Here is a 23,056-nt window from a genome sequence, read left to right as displayed (position 1 = left end):
CGCCCTGGGTGGTCTCCGCCCCGTCCAGGTAGCTGGCTCGTGGTCTTCCTGTTCTTCATTGCTAGAAAGTCTGCTCGAGGTAGGGCCCAGTTTGCCCTGCTGTCGTTTCACTGCCCGATGTTCCACACCACAGATTTGAGTGCCCACTGCCCCCTCTGTGTTCCCTCCTCCATTTCCACAGCACTCGTGTGGCATCATTTCCTGTGTCTCGGGCTCCTTGCCCCCTTGCCCTGGGCACAGTCTGGCAGGCTCCCTTTCCTTGACGATCAGAAGCCTGGCCCTAGCGGAGGCCCGGAGCGGATCACGGCCTTGGGGCCTCCTGTGGTCTCGGGGCGCTGTGGCTCGTGCGAGGCCACCACAGGGCTGCAGGCAGCAGCTTCGGGGCCATCTGCTCCAGGTCGCTTATATTGTCACTCATGAGGAGTACAAGCTTGCAGGTTTTTCAAGTCAACACATTTTCAAATAGCTTGGCTTTCTTATATTTTTTTCTTTTCTTTAAAACGTTAAATGCTGGGCTTGCCATGTGCTGCTTTGGTCTCACGGATGACTGTTAAGATTATTAGTCTTGTTGCCTCATTTGCGTTTCCCGACGTCATCTTTCACGAATGTGACCAGCCCGCGACAAGGCGGTTCCTAGAGCTGGGATCCGCGTTGGCTGGGAGCTCCCTCCGACACGGGGTTCCGTAGACGACCTCCCGTTTAGGGATGAGGAGCTGAGTGTCTTGTCTTTGTTGGAGCCCCCAGCCCTTTGGGAACAGAGCTGTGGGTTTCTCCTTGTGTGTGTTGGTCATCTTTTTCGAATGCCCCCCTTTTTTAAATAAAGAATTGACCCAGGGCCTGTTGTGCATTTTGAAGTAACTCGATGAGTAAGAGAAAGGATGTGAGAAGCCCAGCACGGTGCCAGCGAGCAGCAGGTGGATCTTGAGAGTAGGGGTTGGTTCCACCCTGTGTTTGGCAGTGTCGGGTCCGGGGCTGTGTCATGGGATCGTGCAGACTCCAGGTTTCTTGGCAGCAGGGTTGGTCTGAGATGGTAGTAATTCGGTGGCCTCTATAGAAAGGCATCCCTGAAATAGTCTTCCAGTGAGGAGCAGAGGAGGAGAAAGATGGTAGCTGGCCAGGGCGGGTCACCTCTGTCCCACTCGCCCGCCCCACGGGCTGGTGGGGGAGGGGCCGCCATTGCTCCGCCTGCGGCGCAGTGAGGTGAGGTTGCAGGAAATGCACCTTTCTGGCCAGCCGCCCTTTTCCAGAGCTGGCTGGGCCTGGAAACACTCGCCCCCGATTTCCTGTCCCTTTGGGACCCAGGTAAACACAGCCAGCTTGTTTCTTTATTTCTTCTCGAGGTCCCCCCATCGCCCCACCCAGGCCCTGCGGAGCTCAACCAAGCGGGCCTTCCTGTAACTTCTGTTCTGTTCGCTGGTGGTGAGCCCCGGGCGGATGGAGGCAGGGCCCCTTTCTCCTCCCTTCCCGGTCCTCCTGACTCTGTGTCTTTGCCGTGGGCAGCTGTGCTATGACTATAAGTTTGACTTCGAAGACGACCAGCACAAGATCCCCTGTCACTGTGGAGCCGTGAACTGCCGCAAGTGGATGAACTGAGCGCGTCCGGCTGTCTCGGCGGGCAGCTTGTCCCTAGGAAGGAGGAGTCAACACACCGTTTGGATTTGGCAGCAGAAGATATTTTTGTTCTCTGTGTTATGACTTTGAAACCTAGCTTCTGGGAGTTCTGGTTTCCTCAGTCCTTCAGGAAAGGGGGCCCCAGGAGACAGCTGCCTTGAGCAGCTCTCCTGAAGATGCTGAGGTTAACCAGAACTACAGGATGGTCCAGCACTTTTTTTCTTTCCTTCTTTTTTCTTTTTGTGGGTGGGTTTTGTTTTTGTTTTGTTGTTTTAGTCTCACTAAGGAGAAACTTTTACTGGGGCAAAGAGCCGATGGCTGCCCTGCCCCGGGGCAGGGGCCTTCCTATGAATGTAAGACTGAAATCACCAGCGAAAGGGAGATGTCCAAAGTGCTGGCCACGGCCTTATCTGAAAAAGGGGCAGGCCCCTCTGATTTAAAGTTTTTTAAATAAAGTAGACACCACTGAACAAGGAATGTACTGAAATGACTTCCTTAGGGATAGAGCTAAGGGATAATAACTTGCACTAAAATACATTTAAATACTTGATTCCATGAGTCAGTTTATTGTAGTTTTTGATTTCTGTAAAATAAGAGAAACTTTTTGTATTTATTATTGAATAAGTGAATGAAGCTATTTTTAAATAAAAGTTAGAAGAAAGCCAAGCTGCTGCTGTTACCTGCAGAACTAACAGACCCTGTTACTTTGTACAAATATGTAAATATTTTGAGAAAAAATACAGTATAAAATAGTTATTGACCAAATGCTACCAGGCTCTGCAGCAGCTCGGGTGCTTATAAAATGTTCACACAGGGATGTTACAATATAATTTTGTGTTATTAAATATGCCATTATAATTATGTAATAACCAAAATTTCAACCTAGAGTGTTCGGGGCTTTTTGGAAACTGCAGTCAGTTAGTACTTACTGTTTTATACACCTTCTGATAGAACGGAGTGTATGCCATGACTACAACTTTTATAGCTGTTTTGGTAATTTAAACTAATTTTTTCATATTATATTGTTGCATCCCTACTTCTTCAGTCAGGTTTTTCTGTGCTTACAATTTGTGATAACTGTGAATAACTGCTTAAAAAGACACCCAAATGGAGGCTGAATTTTCTTCAGCAGAAGTAGTTTTGATTAGAACTTTGTTTCAAGCCACAATCATTTAAATGTACTAGGATCATGTAGCAGGAACTCAGATCTGACTCTCTAGCCTTCTATTTAACACAAAAATTTGAAAAAGAAAAAAAAAAAGGAGGGACGTGATCATGCTTTGCAAGCTGCAGGACTCCGGCGAAAGGGTTTTGGAAGTTGTAATTTTAAAATGTGTTTGTATGAACTGTTTGTTTACATTTCTTTAATAAAAAACACACTGTTTTGTGTTTGCTTGTAGAAACTTAATCAGCATTTTGAACCAGGTTAGCTTTTTATTTTGTACTTAAAATTCTGGTACTGACACTTCACAGACTAAGTATAAAATGAAGTTTTTGTGTGCACAATTCAAGTGGACTGTAAGCTGTTGGTATATCCAGTGATGCAGTTCTGAACTTGTAATGTATATGGCATGATGTATTTTTATCTTACAGAATAAATCAATTGTATATATTTTTCTCTTGATAAATAGCTGTATGAAATTTGTTTCTTGAATATTTTTCTTCTCTTGTACAATATTCTGACTTCCTACCAGTATTTGTCCTACCAGGTTTTTGTTTTGTTTTCTCTTCTGTATAATAGTATCTCTAATGTTGGCAAAAATGGAATTTTCTGAAGTATACAGAGTGTTATGGGTTTTGGAATTTGTGGACACAGATTTAGAAGATCACCATTTACAAATAAAATATTTTACATCTATAAAAGCCACCGAGTCTCTGTTAACTCCTCGCTTGCTCTGGTTTGAGCTCTGAAACAGAGGATTGTCTGAAATTCACCGATGGTCTGGTCCACTTTCCAAAGTTACTGGCATGTTGATGTAGTCAACTTGGTTCTCTTCTCGAAGTTTAGACACAGGTCATAACTCATTGCAAAGAGAGACTCTCTTCCTTGCAGTTGGATAAAGGAGGCAACTTCAGTTTCATTTCAGCTCACTGAGGCCTCATTACAAACTACTTGTGCCTTATTCCCTTGTTCAAAGCCTGTTTTTGTTTGCTTGTTCAGTTCTCCTAGATTTATTCTGTGTGGTAGAGACTTTATTGACTGTATTAACATGTATAGAGGTTACTAAGAATTAAAATTGCTTAGAATCCTCATGAAGATTTTTTTTTTTACTTAGTAGAGAGGTTTATTACAATTTGTGAAGAAACCTGGAGCCTTTTGTTTATGTATTTGTTCTTCCAGTAAAACTTTCTATGTGCAATGTGAAATATGTTTGTTGTATTTTTAGAATTTTGTGATTTTGCAGTTACAGTGTTGTATTCATTTCAGTTGTGCAGTACAGTAATCCTGTTACACAGCGACCGTCCCGGAAAGTCTCGTGCCAGTCTGACATGAGCCATAGTCCCTGCGGTAGCACTGACTCTCTCCTAGGCTGCAGCGTGCATTCCCGTGACTCCTCGTAACTGGCAGTGTGTAGTTCTTAATCCCTTCGCCTTTTCATCTGCCACAATCGGTTTGTTCTAAGAGTTTTTGTTTTTAGATTCACATGTAAGGGACATTATATGGTATTTGTCCTTATCTTTCTGACATTTCATTCAGCATAATACCTTCTAGGTCCATCCAAGTTGTTGAAAACGTAAGATTTAAGGTTTTTTGTTTGTTTATGGCCGAGTAATATTTCATTGTGTGTGTACCCCACATTGTTTTTATCCACCCATCTTATTGACGGCCACTTGGGTTACTTCCATAGCTTGGCCATTGTAAATAATGCTGCAGTGAACACAGGGGTGTACATGTTCTTTTTGAATTAGGGTTTTGGATTTCTTCAGATACAGACCCAGAAGTGGAATTGCTGGGTCATAAGGCAGTTCCATTTTTTTAGTTTTTGAAGACCCTCCATATAGTTTTCCACAGTGGCTGTACCAGTCTGTAATCCCACCAGGAGTGTATGAGGGTTCCTTTTCCTCCACATCCTCATCAGCACTTGCAGTTTGATTTCTTGATGACATTCTGACAGGTGTGAAGTGATAGCTCAGTGTGGTTTTCATTTACATTTCTCTAATGATTAGTGACAAACATCATTTCATGTGTCTGTTATTCATCTGTATGTCCTCTTGGGAGCAACGTCTATTCAATTCCTTTGCCCGTTTTTTTTAATGATGTGTTGTTTTTTGTGTGTGGTGTTGAGTGGGAGAAAGAAACATCAATGAGAGACACATCGACTGTTTGCCTCCTGCATGACCCTGACCAGAGCTGGGGTTCAAACCAGGTTTGTGCCCTTGACTGGGAATTGAACCCATGATCCTTTGGTCCACAGGCCACTGCTCTGTTGAGCCAAACTGGACAGGGCCTTTTTGTTCTGATTGCTGTGGCTAGGACTTCCAGCGCTATGCTGACTAAAAGTGGTGAACATGGACAACCTTGTCTTGTTCCTGATCATACAGGAAGGCTTTCAGCTTCCCACTGCTGGGTGTGTGCACTATGGGTTTGTCCTATGGCCTTTGCTCTATTGAGTTATGTTCCCACTATTCCCACTGCTGAGCGTTATCAATGAATGCTGAATTTTGTCAAATGCCTTTTCTGCATCTATTGATAGGATTTTAATGCTTCGTTCTGTTTATGTGGTAAAGGACAATGATTGATTGGCAGATGCTGAACTAACCTTGCATCCTAGGGATGAAGCCCACATGACTTGTGACTGGCTCCTGCTGTGCTGGGCTGGGAGCCGCTTAGCACGAGTTTCCGAGCTCCCCGAGCCTGGCGCTGCCTGTGGAGGGTTTGCAGACCTCGGATTCCAGGCAAGTGGGCTGAAGCTGACAGCTTGTGTGGAAAAGTGGCTGGAAGAGGTTCTAGCTGAGTCATGAGCTGGGTGGGGCAGCATCTTGGGGAAGCAGTGGTGTGGTGTGGTGGAGTGTTAGGTTGATGGAGACTTGGGCTTGGTGCCCACGGGTGCCTGGCCAGTGGCGTGGGAAGGGAGCTCCACCAAAGAGCAATGGCACGTTCACCCCTGACAGAGTTGCCCTAAGTGCTGTCCCTCCGGCCCTTTCCCTGACAACTTCATCTCCGCGGATGTCCTGGTGCTTTTTGGAGCTGCTGCCCCAGACAGTGAAGAGCGAGTGAGTCTGCACAGCCCCCCAAGACCTGCAGCGCCTACATCTCTACCAACCATTGTCTTTCTGGACACAGCCTCTGCTGGTTTCCATGGCCAGATGTTGTTGGGGACTTACCTTCCCGGCACTGGAACCCCTCACTTCTCAGGCCATCTCCACAGCCAACGTAGCCCTCCTGACTTTACCACCACGCGTGGGTGTGGGACCTGCCTGTTCTGCATCTCCGCCCTCCTACCGTTGGCGATGGGTTTTTATAGCCTCGGTCATAGGTCTTCTGTTCGGCTGGTCTTCAGTTGGTTCTCAGAGATGGTGGTTCTGCGATTCGGCTGTAATTTCTATGTGGTTGTGGGAGGCAAGCACAGTGCCACTATCTTGACTAGAGTCCCCCCTCAAGATTTCCACAACAGACTTTTAGTTTGTGCTTCATGAGTACCCTAAAAAACCTTTTGTACTGTATGGTTTTGCAGAAATTCTCAAAGCACCTACCATCTGAGTGTTGTTGTTTTTTTAATACTATTCTAAAACACAATTTGTGGAATTGCCAGTTTCATGAGGCTGGTGAGTGTTCACAGCCTGCGCCAGGTTCTCAGGCTGTCGTCATTCTAGTGTTTTCTTCTCTGACCTCAGACTTGATCTCTAACATGGAGACACAGAAGGAAGGAAATTTCTGAGTCATCACAGCCTGGGGTCTGCTGTCTGCTGGAGTGGATGCCAACTCCTGTTCCTTGTCCAGGAACAGCAAGAAAGACCGACCATTCTAGCCATCAGATCGACAAATGGAATACAGTGTCATAGGGAGAGGGAGGGACACAGGAAGAGGAAACATGGAAGGTTTTGAATCTAGGAAGAAATGCAGCATAGGGCCAAGTATCTCTTACACCCCAAATCAGTGGTAGAAGGGTCTCCGAGAGTCAAGTACGGCTGGAACACTGGCAGATGAGACCAGAGAGTAGCAGGATCCAAGTCCCAGATCAGATGATCTAAGTGCTCTAGAAAGCGACTGGAGGAGGAGCGGCTGTGACCCAACCCTACAAAGGTGACTGCTGCTGTGCAGAGGGTCGATTGTAAGGAAGGCCAAGTAGCCTTTGTACTGACCCAAAGAAGAGCTGGTGGTGCCGGGGGCGGGGCGGGACAGCGTGCTGACCACGGAGAATTCCAGCAGTCTTCAGCAGTCAGCGGTTTTGCAGATAGACTTGCTCAATCAACTCTTCCAAATTACCACCTCTCACCTTCGCCCCTTCCTGCTTGTCTGATCTGCTTTTTTCATTCAAAGAGTTATGTAGTATCTGAAAAACAACTTCTGAAAGATCACCTCTTCCAGAAGCCCAGCTTATGCAGTCACCCCTGGCTTCTATGATGTGAGAACCTTTAGCCTCAGACACCAACACCCTAAAACTTCCAAATGCCCAGAAGCAACACAGACGACTTCTGAAGAGCGGACTGTTTATTTCAAACAGCACTAACAGGAAAGAGCAAAGCTGCTGTTCCTCAGGTACCTTGTCCCGTTGCTGTGGGACAGTGTCAAAGCCACCAGCATTCCAGCAGCTGCGTAGAGCAGGCAGTCACTCCAAGGTCTGGTTCCTTTTGGCCCATGATGACACACACTGAGAAGGTGCTGTGTTTCTGTTTCAGTGGATAGACAAGCCTTTACTTCTCCGGCGCACCGATGCTTTGTACTGTTGTGTGCTCGCAAGGTCCCGAAAGACTGTCAGCACTTTCCCACAGGTTCTAACAGAGCGGGGGGGGGCGGGGGGGCACCCATCATCTTCTAGCAAAGCCAAAGGAGTCTTCGCCACGCATCGAAGAAACAAGGTCATTATTAAGCAGCAGAGCAAGGTGGTTCCCGTCAGGATGTGAGTAGCCGGGCACCAGGCCTGTGCGCAGATGACAGACCAGGACGCAGCGCCAGGACTCGTCTTGCGTGGCTGGTAGGGACGCGCGACGTCGTGATCAGCACACTCCTCATGCGTGGAGTCTACTTGGTAGGAAGGCAGGACGGCTCCTTCTCCCATCGACGACAAACACATTTCTTCTCCGGGAATCCTCCATCCCACTGGCGGGTCCCCCAGGCCCCCTCAGGTGGCCGAGGTCACACCGGGCAGCCCCATCCCCATTCCCCAGGCCTTCTTTCACTTCCCACACACTGCTGCCGAGGCCAAAGGGCAGATCGGGCCGTTCTGGGAAAGATGCCTCCTCCTTTCTCCATCGTGGCCACAGCCCTCTCCTCCCGAGGCAGGCTACCCCTGGTATGGTTTGAGGCTCTCTGCCTACAAACTTGGGTTCTCATATTTGAAGACCGCTTTTGGGGCTCCAGAAATTCTTTTCTGGAAGAATTTCAGTTCTTACTCCAACCGCGGGAATGTAGAAAGGACTTCACTTCTTGGCTTCACGGCACGTCCCTGTGAGCTCGCCCTCTTACCACATGGCCACCACACTGGTTTCCTCCTCCTGACCCCCAACCCCACTGGACTCCTGCTGCCGGCCCCCGAGCTTCAAACTTCTCCTTTGGCCTTCTCAGCCTTAGTTCACCCCAAGCCTCCATCCTCGGCTCTCTTGCCCTCTGCCTCTCCAAGCTGACCCCATCCAGTGTGTTTCATATGGTGACAGCTTCCCAAACCTCCTGTCCTCCTCCGATCCAAACGCAGGCACCACCAGAGGCCTGCCGGTTACTGCTGCTCCGGCTGCTGCTCATGCTGTAAAAGCTATGCTCACAACTCAATTTTCATTGTCCCCAAAGCCACTCCACTAATATTTCCTGACCGTGTTGGTGGCAGCCCTGCCCACCCAGGACCCCCGGCCGACGCTTCTGCTCCCGTGTGCCCTGCCAATCAGCTCCAGCTTGCAGCCCTGATCCAAATGCCTTGACCTGCACCTGCGCCCCGACCTGGACGCACACGCTCGGGCCTTGGTGCTCCCCAGCAGTCCCCCATCCTGCCTCTCCGCCTCCAGCTCAGAGAGGGAAGTGCTCCAGAGGAATGGGCCTTGTTTCCTAATGGGACCCCTGAAAGACGACAGGTTTTGAAATTAAGACATCAAACAGTGTAAGTGAACGCATACTGTGCTAAACTACTTGATAATGTTTTGTGATGTTTATCCTTATAAACAAAGCAAGAAGGGAAAACACCATGTTTTCCTCGAGAATATACTGTGATGAGCATTTCTAGGTGTGTGCCTTGTGGCTGCTGCCAGATGCCTGGCTTTGCCTTCCTCCTCCAGGAACTGAGTTCGATCTCCTCTCCCTTCTCCTCATTCTGCTCAATGTATTCCATTCCCTTAGGCCAGCGCCCTACCAGACAGAAGCCCTAGAGGTAAGTTTCAAGAGTTCAGAGGAGCTAGGATGCTTCCGACCCTGGCCTCTGCCCGAGTGGGAAAGTCCTCCCGGGCTCCCTAGCTGTTCTCATACTCCGCCGACACGTGGTGTCCTGTTAAGCTGCCATCGGGGTCTCTTACTCTTGGGTCCACCAGGCACTGTCAGTTCTTTTTGTCCGGCCACACGTCAGCTACACACAGGTCTGCCAGCGGCTAGCTTCCCCAACACTGGCCACCTCGTCACCTAGTTAGCCTGCGTCTTACACACGGGTTAGTCTGGCTAACTGGACACGGACGCAGACTGGGGGAAGATCTGAAATCCAGGCTGGAACAAGCTTCCCTGCCATCTCCTCAGAACCCAGATCAGTCTTCTAAACGTTTGCCATTTCCATGGATATGAAGTAGTATCTGATTGTGGTTTTAGTTTGCATTTCCCTGATGACTCGGACGTTGGACACCTTTTCACATGCTGAGCCATTTATGTTTGCTGAACGGTCAAGTATTTTGTCCTGTTTTAAAAACTGGGGTGTTTTTTTTTCTTACTGCATTTACTGGGGTGACATTAATAAAATTATACCGTTTCAGGTGTACAGTTCTGTAATCCATCATCTGTGTGTTGCATTGTATGCTCACCCCTCCAGCCCCTGCCCCGGTAGTCACCATACTGCTGTCTGTGTCTATGAGTGGGTAGTCTTTTTATTGGATTTTAAGCATTGTTTATACACTCTGGATACAATGTTTGTGGCTTACCTTTTCATTTTCTTAATGGTGTCTTGAACTGATGATTTTAATTTTGATGAAGTCCAATTCTTTAATCTTCTTTGACTAGTTCTTGTCACGAGTTAAGAATCTTTGCCTCAGCTTGGAAATGGAATTGTTCAGCCCGCTCAGAAACGGGCGCCGGGACTTCTGTGGGGCTGGAGCAGAGGAGCAGGAGGGGTGGGCGTGTCCATGTGCAGTGCGCTGGCGCCACTGGTGAGTCCCCCTTGTCTCTAGCGCAGCCACGTCACGGGTTCCAGTGCAAACTTGCCTCCTTGCTGCTATTCCAAAAGTATAGATCCTAATGAATTCTTGTTGCAGCATTATACTTTGTTACTCTGTTGCTTTGTGTCTCATTTTCAATTGAACATCAGGGAATGCAGTATTTTAATCCTGTCAACAGCTTTATTTAGAGGCCTGTTGTGGGTTTTTTTTTTAGTCCTTTGTGAAACTGTTGTCACCAAGAAAGGCAGGGTTACATTTCCCTTCTTCCAGATAGAGTTGGGGTAGCAGTGTATTCTTGGATAGCAAAACACTGGTATAGTTTGGGGACTTTGAAATGGTAAATATTCATGATGTGTGAAAAAACATGATGCATAACTTACACAACCCTAATTACATAAAAATGGAAGCATGGCTGGGTAGACACACAGGGGACCGACAAGGACATACCCAACTGGAAACTGCTTGTGGTCATGGATAACTTTGTTCTTTGCTTCTTGCACTTCTCAGTTTGCTATTAAGAGGACAAAGTAACTTTTAAAAAATAACTGTTACCTTTGAGTCATGAAGGTATGCTTCATTTTATAGTTTTGGTTTTGAAATAATTTGTGTGTGGTATAAGGTTCCATTTCTGTCCATAGGGATGCGACTCTGTTCCAGCACCATCTGTTAACGTTTTCTTTGCCCAGGAAGCTGTGTTGGCTCCTTTGCTGAAAGTCAGTGTGTGCGTGGGGTTGTTTCTGTTCCATCAATCTGTCCGTTGTCTATAAGCCATTATCACAGTCAGTCTGGAATTTGTGCAAGTCCTTCAACTTCATTCTTTTCAGAATTATTTTTGCCACTTAGTTGTATATACTTCCATATAAATTTGAAAGTTAGATGGTCAACTACAGAAAGTCTGCTGGGATTTTGATGGAGGGCAGGATTCAATCTGTAGATAAAACTGGAGAATTAAGTCCTAAAAATACTTTTCCACTTATTTTCTCAGCAATGTTTTATACTTTTCACTGTTCATATTTTTGACACTTTTGTACACTGCAATGACAATACATTATTTTCTGTTTTGAACTGTTTGTTGATATGGTATAAACGTACAGTTCAATTTTATATTGACCTTTTATTTTGTGGTCCTGATAAATCTTTTAAAAACTCACTATCATTTTCTACACACTTGATTCCAGTCTTCAAATAGTTTCACTTCTTCCTTTCCAATGTTCATGCCCTTTCTTCTTGTCTACTGCACTGGCTGATGCTCCTAATCCAGTCTTTTTTTTTTTTTTTTTCTTTTTCCTTTGAGACTACTATAGTTTTCCACAGATACTCTTTATCAGTTTGAGGAATTTCCCTTCCATTCCTAGTTTGCTGAGTTTTTATCATAAATGGGTGCTGAAATCTGGTCAAATGTTTACTTCTGTTACTGTCGTAAACGACATTGATTCTGTAATGTTAAAGCAACTTTGCAGTTCTGGGGTCAAACCCTCTTTTCACCACATATCCTTTTTGCATATTGTTGGATTTGATTTGCTAATGTCTTGTGAGTCCTTGCCTCTATATTCATGAAGGTTATTGGTCTATAGCTTTTTAAATTGCTCATACCAGCTGGTGTGGCTCAGTGGTTGAGTGTTGGAACATGCCCAGGTTTCAGGCTGATCCCGTGTGGGGCATACAGGAGGCAGGCAATTGATGTTCTCTCTCCCTCGAAAATTGATAAAGAATAAAATAATAAAATTGCTAATGTCAATTTCTCAGTAGCTCTCCAGAGGAGGTTGTGCACTGTAAGTATAGGTTTTTCTCTTATGATTGATAGAATTCATCAGTGAAGCCACGTGTGCCTCAAGTTTCCTATGTGGGAAAGTTTTAAAGTACAAATTCAATTTGTTTAATAGGTATAGGGCTATTTAGGTTATCTATTCCTTCAGAGAAATTGGGTGATTTCTTTCTTTCAAGGAGTTTGTCCATTTAATTTATTGGCATAAAGTTCGTCATAATGATCCCTTATCCTTCTTTAAAGCAGTTTTGGGCTCAAAGGGAAACTGAGTATCGAGTATAGAACACACGCACAGCCCCCCATCCTGCAGCAGGGGTGCCTTGTTACCACCAGTGAACCTATGCTCACACATCATCATCATCATCATCTGAAGTCCATAGCTGACACTAGAGTCTACTTTTGGGTTTATACATTCTGTAGGATTTGACAAACATTATGTCACACACAATAGTCCCCAGTCCCCTCCCTCCCTTTACCTCTGGCATCCACTGACATTTAATTGTCTCCATGGTGTTGCCTTTTCCGGAATGCCATATAGCTGGACTCATACAGTAAGTAGATTTTCAGATTGGCATCTTCCACTGAATATGTATTCAAGGTTCCTCTGTGTCTTTCTGTGGACTGATACCTCAGTTCTTTGACTACTGAGTACTGTTCCATTGTCTAGATGTACCACAGTTTATCCATTAACTTTACTGACAGACATCTTGGTTGCTTCCACGCTTTGGCAATTATGTATAAAGCTGCTATAAGTAGGATCTTTGCCTGCGTGTAAGTTTTCACCTGCTTTGGGTAACTACCAAGAAGCTTGATGGTTGGATCCTATGGTGAAACTGTTTAGTTTGGTAAGAAACCTCCAAAGTGGCTGCACCATTTTGCATTCCCACCAACAATGAGCAAGACTTCCTGTTGCTGCTTATCCTCTTTAACCTCTGTAGACTCTCTGGGGAGGTTGCCATTCTCAAGTGTTTCTTTTCTGATACTGAACATTTCTTCTGCTTCTTTGATCTTTTTCTGTTTTCTTAAGATGAAAGCCTAACTCACTGATTTTCAAACTTTTAATCCTTTTCTAATATAGGGGCTTAGTGCTATAAATTCCCCAAGTACTGAGTTAGATGCATCCTACAGTCTTTGATGTTTTTATTTGCAGTTAGTTCAAAATAGCCTTTTGATTTCTTCTTTGACCCAGAGAGTATTGGGAAGGTGTTACTGGTAGATTTTCCAGGTATATTTATTATTGTTATATTAGAAATCAAGTAAGTTTCATGTGTTAAATCTATATAAATTGGGACTTGTTTAATATCTCAGAACATAATCTATCTCGGGAAATGTTTCATGTGTACTTGGAGAGAATGATTGTGTTCTAGTTGGGTAGAGTGTTTCCGTAAATGTTAATTATGTCAGGTTGGTTCACAGTATTGTTCAAGTTCTCTATATCCTACTGATTGTCCACTTGTTTTACTGCTATTGAGAGGTGTGTTGAAATCTCTTATAATTGTAGACAATGTCTCTCCTGGAAGTCCTGATAGAACAGTTTAGCAACATGTATTTTAAGTTCTGTTGTTTGGGATTATTTCCTCTTAATGAATTGGCCCCTTTATGGTTATGAAACAACCCTCTTTATCCTTAGCTATATTCTTTTGTTCTGAAATCTCCTTAACTGTTATGTTTTGCAGTTAGTGTTCAACATGCATATATTTCCCCATCTAAAAATTTCTGACTGGGGCATTGACTGATTTTGCTGGGTTTTTTAATCCTCTCCCAAGGACATTTTTTCCACTTTTGTTCAGATAGAGTGGGAGGGAGGGAGGGACACATCAAGTGGCTGCCTCCCTACACGACTGCAACTCATTGGTCTGCAGGCTGATGCTCTAACCGCTGAGCCAAACCAGCCAGGACTGATTTTGTTGGGTTTAAATGCAGCCAGTCTGTTTTCGTTTAGGTACCATCTGGTCTTTGAAGTTGAATGACTGATACATTATTCTCCAACATGTTTCTACTATGGCGCTTAAACTGCTTTGTGGTTCAAGGTAAAAAAAGAAACAAGCTCCCTTTATATTTGGGCATTTAATACATACACGATTCCTAAATTTATATCACTAATTGATATATGAATCTTGACCTCTAGATCTGGCAACTTTAATGTCAAGTACCCAAATTCATATACCTTCACTCATAATTCAAGCTAAGAAACTGAGAATTCCCTTCGGTTAGAGCTGCTACCCATCTCATCAGCTGAATCCAAGTGTATTTCTTACCATGCATCACAGGACAGTTCAGACCTGAGGCTCCACTACAAAAAGACAGGTAAATTATTAAAAGGATCCTTTATTTTAAATGTAGATAGTACCATAATTCATCAAAATAATTTATAGTAGTTAACTACCTCTTAAATATGATCTTATGAATGATGCCTTCTGAAGTTAAAAGTAATGTGGATTCAGTCAACTGTCTGCTATGAAGTCTCTAAGAAAGGAAATCATGACAAGTTCCCAATCAGATAAACACCAGTCCATTATTAAAGGGGATTAAAAAGAAGCATTAACTAATTTGAATAGACCTAGCAATTTCCTGGGTTTTGTCCTTCTGTATAAACCTGACACTTTATGTTAAAACTGTATTCTGGTTTCCTACCATAAGCAATAAATTCTTTAACAGCAGCCTAGACATGACCTTAATGTCTTGGTGACACGTATGTCTTCAGCTCCTGATGGTCACATGGTGCTCTCACCTCTGCTAATCTTCCCAAGCATCCCCACAGGAGGACATGCATTCCATCCAGCCATGGCATCCACCTTAACCTTCCAAATGCCACTGCTGAGAGGAAGAGCCATCACAGATTGCCATAGCAACATAGCCTTTGTGACTCAGCGGATCAACCACTTTCAGGCACTGTCCAACTGACACTTGGTAGAGCCGATTATTCTTCTGAAAAACAAAAAAAGGTAACTTAAAACACTTACTGGCAGAATATGGTCGAGAAGAGATGTGGAACATTTAAGATGACTTACAGGATGTTACAATCTCAGAACACCCTTCTAACAAGGTAGGCTATGAATCCATCTGCCTCCTCCCATCCTCACTAAGCAAGTTTCTTACCCCAAAGGTCCATTGCTGGGATCCTCCTGACCCATGGCACTTCATGAGTCGTGGTGGGTCTGATGATCGAGTTTCTGACATATCCAGGCAAAGGAGATTACTTAAAACCAATTCATGCTCTTCATTGTAAATCCAGATCTAAGGAAGAAAACAAAAGATCAAAACCCAGAGTCCTACCCATAGCAATCAGACAAGACAAAGAAAAATACAGATTGGAAAGGAAGAATAAAACTGTCACAATTTGTAGATGATACTATAGAAAACCCTAAAGACTCCACCAAAAAAACTATTAGAATAAATGACTTCAGTAAAGTTGCTAGAGAGTCTATTGTGTTTTCACAGGCCAATAAGGAACACTCCTAGGCAATTAAGACAATAATCCCGTTTACAACAGCATCAAAAAGAATAATACCTAGAATTTAACCAAAGAGCAAAGACTATACTCTGAAAACTACAGAACATTGATATGTCTCTCCTTAGGCAAGGGAAACAAATAGAGCTACACCAACATAATCTAGTTCTTACACAGCAAAGGAAACCAACAATCCAATTCAGAAATGGGCAGAAGACCTGAATAGACATTCCTCCAAAGAGGACATACAAATGGACAACAGACATATGAAAAAATGCTCAACTGAGTCACTAATCAGAAAATGCAAATTAAAACCACGATGAGAAATCATCTCACACTTGCCAGAACAGCTACCATCAACAAGTGTTGGCGAGAATGTGGAGGAAAGGGAACCCTGTGCACTGTGGGTGGCATTGTAAATTGGTACAGCCACTATGGAAACAGTAGGGAGGTTCTGCAGAAAATTAAAAATAAAACTACCACCCTGGCCTGTTTGGTTCAGCAGAGCATCAGTCTGTGGACCAAAGAGTCCACATAGTCATGTCTAGGCTGCTGGGTTCAATTCCCAATTGGTCGTGCAGGAGGCAACCAATCGATGTCTCTCTCATCCACTCTATCTAAAAAAAGTCAATGGAAAAATATCCTTGGTAGAGTATTTAAAAAAAAAAAAAAAAAAAGTACTACCACATGATCCAACAATCCCACTTTTGGGTATTTATCCAAAGGAAAAAAAAAAATACTAACTTGAAAACCTTTATCTATACCCTTTACAACAGCCAAGATATGGATGCATGGATAAAGATGCAGTACATATATACAATGGAATATTATTCAGCAATCAAAAAGAAAGAAATCCTGTCCTTGTGACAACATGGATGGATTAAAGAGTATTATGCTAAATGATTAAGCCAGACAGAGAACACAAAAAACAGATTCTCAGATATAGAAAACAAGCTGATGGTTGCCAAAGGGGATTGGTCGGGGTTAGGAGAAGGTATATACTTCCTTTGCCATTTCTCACAAATTCATATAACCTTCCGTTCATTCTAGATAATTGGAAAGTTCAAATAATGCTCTAAACCAGTGGGTCATGACCCCTTTGGAGGTCAAACGACCCTTTCACAGGGGTTGTCTAAGACATAACAGTAGCAAAATTACAGTTACGAAGTAGCAACAAAAATAATTTTATGGTTGGGGGTCACCACACCATGAGGAACTGCATTAAAGGGTCGCGGCATCAGGAAGGTTGAGAAGCACTGCTCTGAACAATGCTGCTAAGACAATGATCAGAGGTGAGATTCAAGTCTTGATGTCTGCCCTCCCTCCAACACTGGTGAGTTTCCCTTCACTGAAGACACACTGTAGGGACTGGCTGCAAACACAGAGGCCTCACTCACCTGGTTTGGGTCACTGTAGTCACATGCTTTAAGCACTACTAGGCCTCCCTTCTGACTCGGGCGGCCCTGGGCCACCAGACACTTGCTGGTTTGGAGGTGATAGAGCTGTAAAAGAAGAGATGCCTCGTGAAACCCAGCACTGAAGGAAGACTAATGCCAGCAAAAGTTTGGGATGAAATATGAAAATAATATTTCAGAGGTATGAATTCCAAAGGTCATAAAAGCCTTTTTTATTCCTAAATTCTAGCTTCAGTACATAGAAGCATTACAACAGACTTCAAGGTTATAGTTAATGTCAAGTAGAATTTCTACCTACAGGTACAGGTTTATTAATCGCCTGCAGGGAAGGAAGAAAATGAAATGATCTCTGTACTAAAAAGGATAGAAAGCAAGCACTACACAATCAATGTGACATTCATGGTCAACTGGAGTTAGACGTTATAAATGCCACAGGAATTCCAAAGCAAGAAGCAGAGAACAGCCTCAGCACGAGGGCTGCCAAGCGCGGCTAGGGGTACAGGCAAGAATAATGGGGAGGGTCAACTAGCCGCACAGGCACAGAAAGCCCCTCGATGGTTCTCTACATCTGAAAAGAACAAGAAGGGGGAAAGCTCTAGGCTTCATGCCAGCTACCAGACAGCTGGCCCTGTGACAGAACCTCAAGAGGAGGGCCTTCCTTGGAACAGAAGAAAACTGGGCAGCAATGACAGTATCTGCACAGCTTTCAGAAAGAAAATGCAAGAAATGATTCAGGAAAAAGGAAGAATTTCTGGCTAGACCCCCGATGTGAAGTTTCACTTATACCAATACTTAGACCTGAACCCAGCTTTTTCTTCTGTCTGCACTCAGTTCCAAGACCTGAGGCCAAGCAGTATACAGCTGCCCTAATTTCTTTTGTTTTCCTTATTTGACATGTTTCTGCCAAATGAATTTTATACTCATACTGCCTTTTATTTGTATAATCCTATTTACATCCCTCTTGGAAGCTGGCATATAACTCACAGAAGTTAGAAGTCATGCTCTCTTCACAATGCTAGGCAAAGGATCCTAACAGTGAAGGCATTAAAATGTCTAAGGTCTTACACCTGAGGAAAGGAAATCCTCATAAAAGAATATAAGGGAAGGCAAGCTTCAGTCTATCACTAAACATTTGTGTTTGTTTTTATCCTCACCCAAGGACATTTATCTTCAGATAGAGGGAGAGACCCATCAAGTAGTTGCCACCCACATGACCCCAGCCGGGACAATCTGCAACCGAGGTACATGCTCTGAACAGGAACCAAACCCTGGGTCCTCTGGTCCGCGGGCCGATGCTCTAACCACTGAGCAAAATCAGCCAGGGCTCACTATAAACATTTGTTATGTCACTTATACCATACAACACTTAATGAAAACATTTGATAAGATTACTTCCTCACCCTTCCACGCTGAAGGACTTTGGGGCGTTTTGGCCCTCTGTTGATAAAAATGGGTTGCTGGGGTTTGGCATTGGGCCCAGATATCTGCATCTCTGGGTAAATACTATCCAAATACCATTTAAATGATTTACAACCCAACTTCTTCCTCAGTTCAACACGCTCACTGATATTTCCATAGCTTCTTGTCCTCAGATCAGGTCTTAAGGAAAAATACTGCTCCTAAATTTAAAAAAGAGAATGAACGAGTATCAATTATATCTGGGGTCTAAAAAACTGAAAAATGGATTATGATATTTTTCATGCCAATGTTTTCTTATATTCACAGGAAAGTGGCAACAGAAAGTTTTGACACAGTTAGGTCCATAATTGACAATGATAATAAGACATCTTAAATTGTAAGCCTCAATTTCATAAATGGCAAAATGTGTAAACTGATTCTAAACTGCATTTCAGAATCAATGCAACAGGCTACGTATGAGATTAGCCGTTCTCACTGTTTGCTGTCAGGACTCAATATTCTAAAAATCACCAAAGACTCCAAGGAGATCCTGTAAGTTATACCTATTGATAGTTATCACATCAGAAGTTTAAATTCACCACCTATTAACATAAAAATTGAGTGAGAACAGTGACTGCTTTATACTCCTGCAAATATGCTCAGTAGATAAAGGAACTGAGCTGGACTCATATATACATTTAACCTGTTCCTGTACCTTGTTAGGTTAAATATATTTTTTAAAATACAAGTTAATGAAAACATATTTTAAAATAAAAATATTTTAGTAATTAGATAATTAGGGCTGTTCTTTTTTGATACGCCATTAAAGCTCAGTAACTTTTCAAGATTAGTGGCAGTAGATTATGAAACCATCCCTTTGAGCTTTTTGTACTGTTGCATTAAAATCTACCTGCTTATCTTGCTTTCTGAATGGTTCTTTTGTCCACGCAAGATTTTAATACCTTTATGCATTAGTCACTTGGAAAATACTGATCCTCGAAGTTCTTCCTAATAGACAAATTTCACTATACAATATCCCCCCAAAAAATTATATTCATAAATAGCACCACTGATCTCAGCAGCAGTTTTGAAGAGCCAGGAAGCAGTCAAGCTCATGGTAGAGGATGCAAGTTTCCCCAAGTCCTAATTTTCCCGAAAGCTTAGGTTTTATCATTAGCAACAAGTGCTGGCGGTTGTTTCCTTTGAGGTGAGAGGCTCATTTTTGAGAAAATGTCTGCCAAATTCCCACGTGATTCCCAAATAACCATGGTTGTGTGTGAGTCCTTCTCTGACATAAAGGGCTAGTTCGGTTACAACTCAAACTCCTGCACACGTTTCTCCTGGTAACCACCACTGTCTCCATACTCACTGCGAACACTGAGAGACAAGGTGAGGGCTGACACAATCATTTCTACTACTTCACCCATGACATGCTCAGATAAAGCGGCCTTTTCCTTCTTAGCGTCTGAATGCGCTGGAACTGGCAGTGAAGGATGCGGTCTGCTGCCAGAGCCATGACTTACTGGGCCCCACCAATGTGGCGCCGGCACGGGACACGGCACCTGCTCTGGCAACCGGGCTGTGAAAGCAGCTCTGCCTGGGCAGGGGCCCTGGAAGGGTGGGCGGGGCTTTCCGGGCCGGGGGCCACATTCCGAGGGCTGCTGTGTTCCACGGTAGTGATTCCAAGATGCTCGGCATGGAGCTGGACCTCAAGGAGCTCAGTCCAGGGCTGGGGAAAGTGATGGCTGAAGGACATAGAGTTTCTTTTTGGGGTGACAGAATTTTCTAAATGGTTTTTGAATTACATGTCAATAAAGATGTTGAGAGAAAACATTGCGGGTTGTGTCTCACAGGAGGTGCGGAAGGACTATTACGTGAGCAGAGTCTAACACTGGAAGCTGGGTGGGGTCACAGCGAAGCCCAATGAGCAAAGGAAATGAGCCAGGGTCTGTGGGAGGAGGACCAGAAGGACTAAAGGAACTGAAGAGAAACAATTTCTTCTGATGTTGGCTCTATTACTTGTTATTGAGTGGTTACTTGGAAAATTAAAAGAAGAGTAAAAACAAAAGAGTGAAACCCCATGTGAAGAGAGAAAAGAAACCTAGAAAGAGATGGTCCCCAACAGAAATACACAGGCGTGAAAAGCAAGCCCCAAAGGAGCAATGGCCCACCATTCATCCCTCTCAATGAGAAATTGAAGCTCACCTTATATTCATCCAACCAAACGTGTGCCAGCCTCAAGGAATTGTGTGTCATGGTGTCCTGGCCTTCAGGAGAACCGTATGGTCGCCTTTTTCGAAAAATGTGTCCAACTCTAGAGCAAGGGATGATGAAGAGCTTACCTCCACACATCCAAATCTGGTCAGAAGCAAAACACGTATCAATAGTTGCCCCACAGTGCTGTGAAGTCGGCGTAAGAATCGTCATGAAACTAATCATTAAAACAGCCATTTGTGGGCCCTGGCCGGTTTGGCTCAGCGGTTAGAGCGTCGGCCTGCGGTCCTGAGAGACCCGGGTTCGGTTCCCGCTAAGGGCGCGTACCTCGGTTGCAGTTTGTCCCCGGCCCTGGTTGGTCGTGCGGGTGGCAGCCACTTGATGTGTTCCTTTCACATCAATGTTTCTCCCTCTGTTCCTCTCTCCCCCTCCCACTCTACCTGAACAAAAAATGGAAAAATGTCCTCGAGTGAGGATAAAAAACAAAAAACAAAAACAGCCATTTGTGGGACTTTGCAAGATGTTTTATTCAAACAGAAGATAGTCAAAGGATATACTTTTTATAATCACCTGTCTTATGATTAAAAGAAAGTAAACTCTTAATGTAGTTTTTTTACTACCAACAATTGTTTTAACAGATCAAGAAACTTGATCTTCAGGACTTAGGGACAAGGAATGCTTACTAACAGGCCCTATGAGTTATTTTAATTTTTATGGGACTCAATTACCTTATTTACAAAATAAGACTGAATATCTATTCTTAACTTTACAACTGTAAAGATTACATAAGAAAAACTACCTGTTAATAATACTGTGGTGAGTACATTTGCAAACACACAAAGTGACATGTACACAAGGTGCTGGTGCTAGTGTCTGAGTGCTGACTCTGCTCTCCAGACCAGACAGGAATGGTGGTCCCTGAGTTCTTTCCCCGCCCCCTTTCCTTCCTCAGCTTGGAAGGACATGTAGATATACAGGATTCAGTAAGCTATTCATGGGGTGATGAATGATGTCATATAAACTAGGCTACTTCTAAAAGTGAAATGGGGAGCAATTAGTAATTTCTCTTGGGAAACCTGATCCCAACTATAAACTACATTAAATGCTTGCTCATTAAGTCTTCTAAATTTATATCCCACACCCTTTTTGAATTCTTACTAAATAAATATAAGGTTTCTTATATGCTTTTGAGATTTTGAGTGGTTATTATCCATCTCAGATTATGGCAAAGTAGCAATCATTAAGGATAATTTCTTAATAAAGGCAATGAAAGAGCATTTACAGAAAATATGGAATCATGGATGAAAATTATATTCAATAACACACAAATATCTAAGCATGCAAAAAATAAGTAAAATCACCCGAAATGATATTTCTAAGTTTTCTCCTCCCCAGATATCCATGCCACTGTCATACTGCCCGAGCTCACTGAAGTAGTTTCTATCCATGGCAAACAATCCTCCAGCCATTGTAGGGGACCTAGAAAAGAAAAATAATTATTGTACCAATTCTATACAATTAGCTACTCTTTTGTTTTAAAATTTTCAGTACAGTCAATTTAGCTACTCTTTTGTTTTGGAACAGTAGCTTTGGAAGAGTACTAGTAAAAACCAGACTAACTATTGTGAAACATCTAATATCAGGGAATGAGCTGGGCCACATAAGCAAATTTTCTAGGTCACTAGTGATATTAGATAACTGGTAAAATGAAGGCTATTTTGCTAAGTATCAAAAGTACTTTTTTTATTTTATTACAACCATTGTTGACAGAAATGCACCTGAGAAGAATTAATTCCTCCTGGCAGTCTCTCAGAGCCATGGGATAAAAGCTGGACTCCAGAGCCTGCTAAGCTGAGACCAGACAAACCCACCACTATGAATTGGATTCATAACATGTGTTAGACCAGTGGCTCTCAAGTAGGGTGTTTTCTCTCCAAGTAAACATTTCTTTAACTTCTAAACACATTCTTAGCTGTCAGACTGGGTGTGGGTGTTGCTACTGGCCTCTGATGGGTTGAGTCCGATATGCTGCTCCATAAAGAATTTATCCGGCCCAACATGTCAAAACTGAGACCTGTGTTAGGGAGACAGCAGAGTGGACTGGCCCTCCCACAGCAAGGCCAGCTCTCAGGCCTCACGTCCTGGAACTGGATTAGGTGATCCTGGATTCTAACATCCCAAGCTGCTTTCCCCAAGTGAAGCGAAATTCTCTATGCAAGAAGAAAACATCACCACAGGTACAAATGTATTTCTACAATTTTTCATATAGTGTCTGGGACTAAACAAAAATAAGCAAATAACCAAGCAATCAGGAAGCTATTGCATGAAAGAGAAACAATCTCCAATAAAACGGATGTGCAAGGGGGTCAAATAATAGAGTTATTTTATAACTGTTCAAGCCTGGCTGGTGTAGCTCAGTGGATTGAGCATCATCCCAAGGATAGAGGGTCCCAGTTCGATTCCCAGTCAGGGCACATGCTCGAGTTACAGACTCAATCCCCAGTAGGGGTGTGCAGGAGGCAGCTAACCGATGTCTCTCTCTCTCTCTCTAAAAAATAAATAAGCCCTGGCTGGTGTGGCTCAGCGGTTAGAGTGTTGGCCCATGGACCAACGAGTTGCGGGTTCGATTCCAGTCAAGGGCACGTACAGTGGTTGCAGTTTGCCCCCGGCCCTGGTCGGGTCATGCAGGAGGCAACCAGT

The 23,056-nt window shown here is 43.7% G+C and overlaps 2 protein-coding genes and 1 long non-coding RNA gene across 14 annotated transcripts in view; 2 read left to right on the top strand and 1 right to left on the bottom strand.

Moving 5' to 3' along the window:
• The window catches only part of KMT2C (lysine methyltransferase 2C), a 227,140-nt gene extending 223,671 nt beyond the window's left edge, over nucleotides 1–3,469 (top strand). For 3 of the 4 annotated variants that reach the window (XM_036246300.1, XM_036246299.1, XM_036246298.1), the window contains exon 60: nucleotides 1,501–3,469. In XM_036246300.1, coding sequence (XP_036102193.1) covers nucleotides 1,501–1,593 — 93 coding nt within the window. In that variant the 3' untranslated portion in view covers nucleotides 1,594–3,469. The remainder of the gene's footprint in view (nucleotides 1–1,500) is intronic. The other variant, XM_036246301.1, reaches the window with a different exon arrangement.
• Nucleotides 3,470–8,979: 5,510 nt separating this feature from the next.
• Nucleotides 8,980–14,984, top strand: LOC118619871. 2 transcript variants are annotated; one of them, XR_004957339.1, is made up of 4 exons: nucleotides 8,980–9,128; nucleotides 13,821–13,908; nucleotides 14,007–14,185; nucleotides 14,848–14,984. It is a non-coding gene; the product is annotated as an uncharacterized LOC118619871 (long non-coding RNA). The 2 variants fall into 2 exon arrangements; XR_004957338.1 differs by lacking the exon at nucleotides 14,848–14,984 and adding an exon at nucleotides 14,640–14,745.
• GALNT11 (polypeptide N-acetylgalactosaminyltransferase 11) overlaps nucleotides 14,652–23,056 on the bottom strand; it is a 40,952-nt gene continuing 32,547 nt past the window's right edge. For 5 of the 8 annotated variants that reach the window (XM_036246668.1, XM_036246672.1, XM_036246673.1 and 2 more), the window contains 6 exons: nucleotides 21,718–21,835; nucleotides 20,348–20,500; nucleotides 18,145–18,363; nucleotides 16,727–16,831; nucleotides 14,978–15,115; nucleotides 14,652–14,806 (listed from right to left, as the gene is read on the bottom strand). In XM_036246668.1, the coding sequence (XP_036102561.1) occupies nucleotides 14,675–14,806; nucleotides 14,978–15,115; nucleotides 16,727–16,831; nucleotides 18,145–18,363; nucleotides 20,348–20,500; nucleotides 21,718–21,835 (865 nt within the window). In that variant the 3' untranslated portion in view covers nucleotides 14,652–14,674. Of the gene's footprint in view, nucleotides 14,807–14,977; nucleotides 15,116–16,726; nucleotides 16,832–18,144; nucleotides 18,364–18,948; nucleotides 19,888–20,347; nucleotides 20,501–21,717; nucleotides 21,836–23,056 lie in introns of those variants that run through there. The other 3 variants (XR_004957336.1, XR_004957337.1, XM_036246674.1) reach the window with 3 other exon arrangements.

The sequence above is a fragment of the Molossus molossus genome, unplaced genomic scaffold (assembly GCF_014108415.1).
Source record: "Molossus molossus isolate mMolMol1 unplaced genomic scaffold, mMolMol1.p scaffold_m16_p_7, whole genome shotgun sequence".
Taxonomy (NCBI): Eukaryota; Metazoa; Chordata; class Mammalia; order Chiroptera; family Molossidae; genus Molossus; species Molossus molossus.
This window is presented reverse-complemented; position numbering and strand designations above follow the sequence as displayed.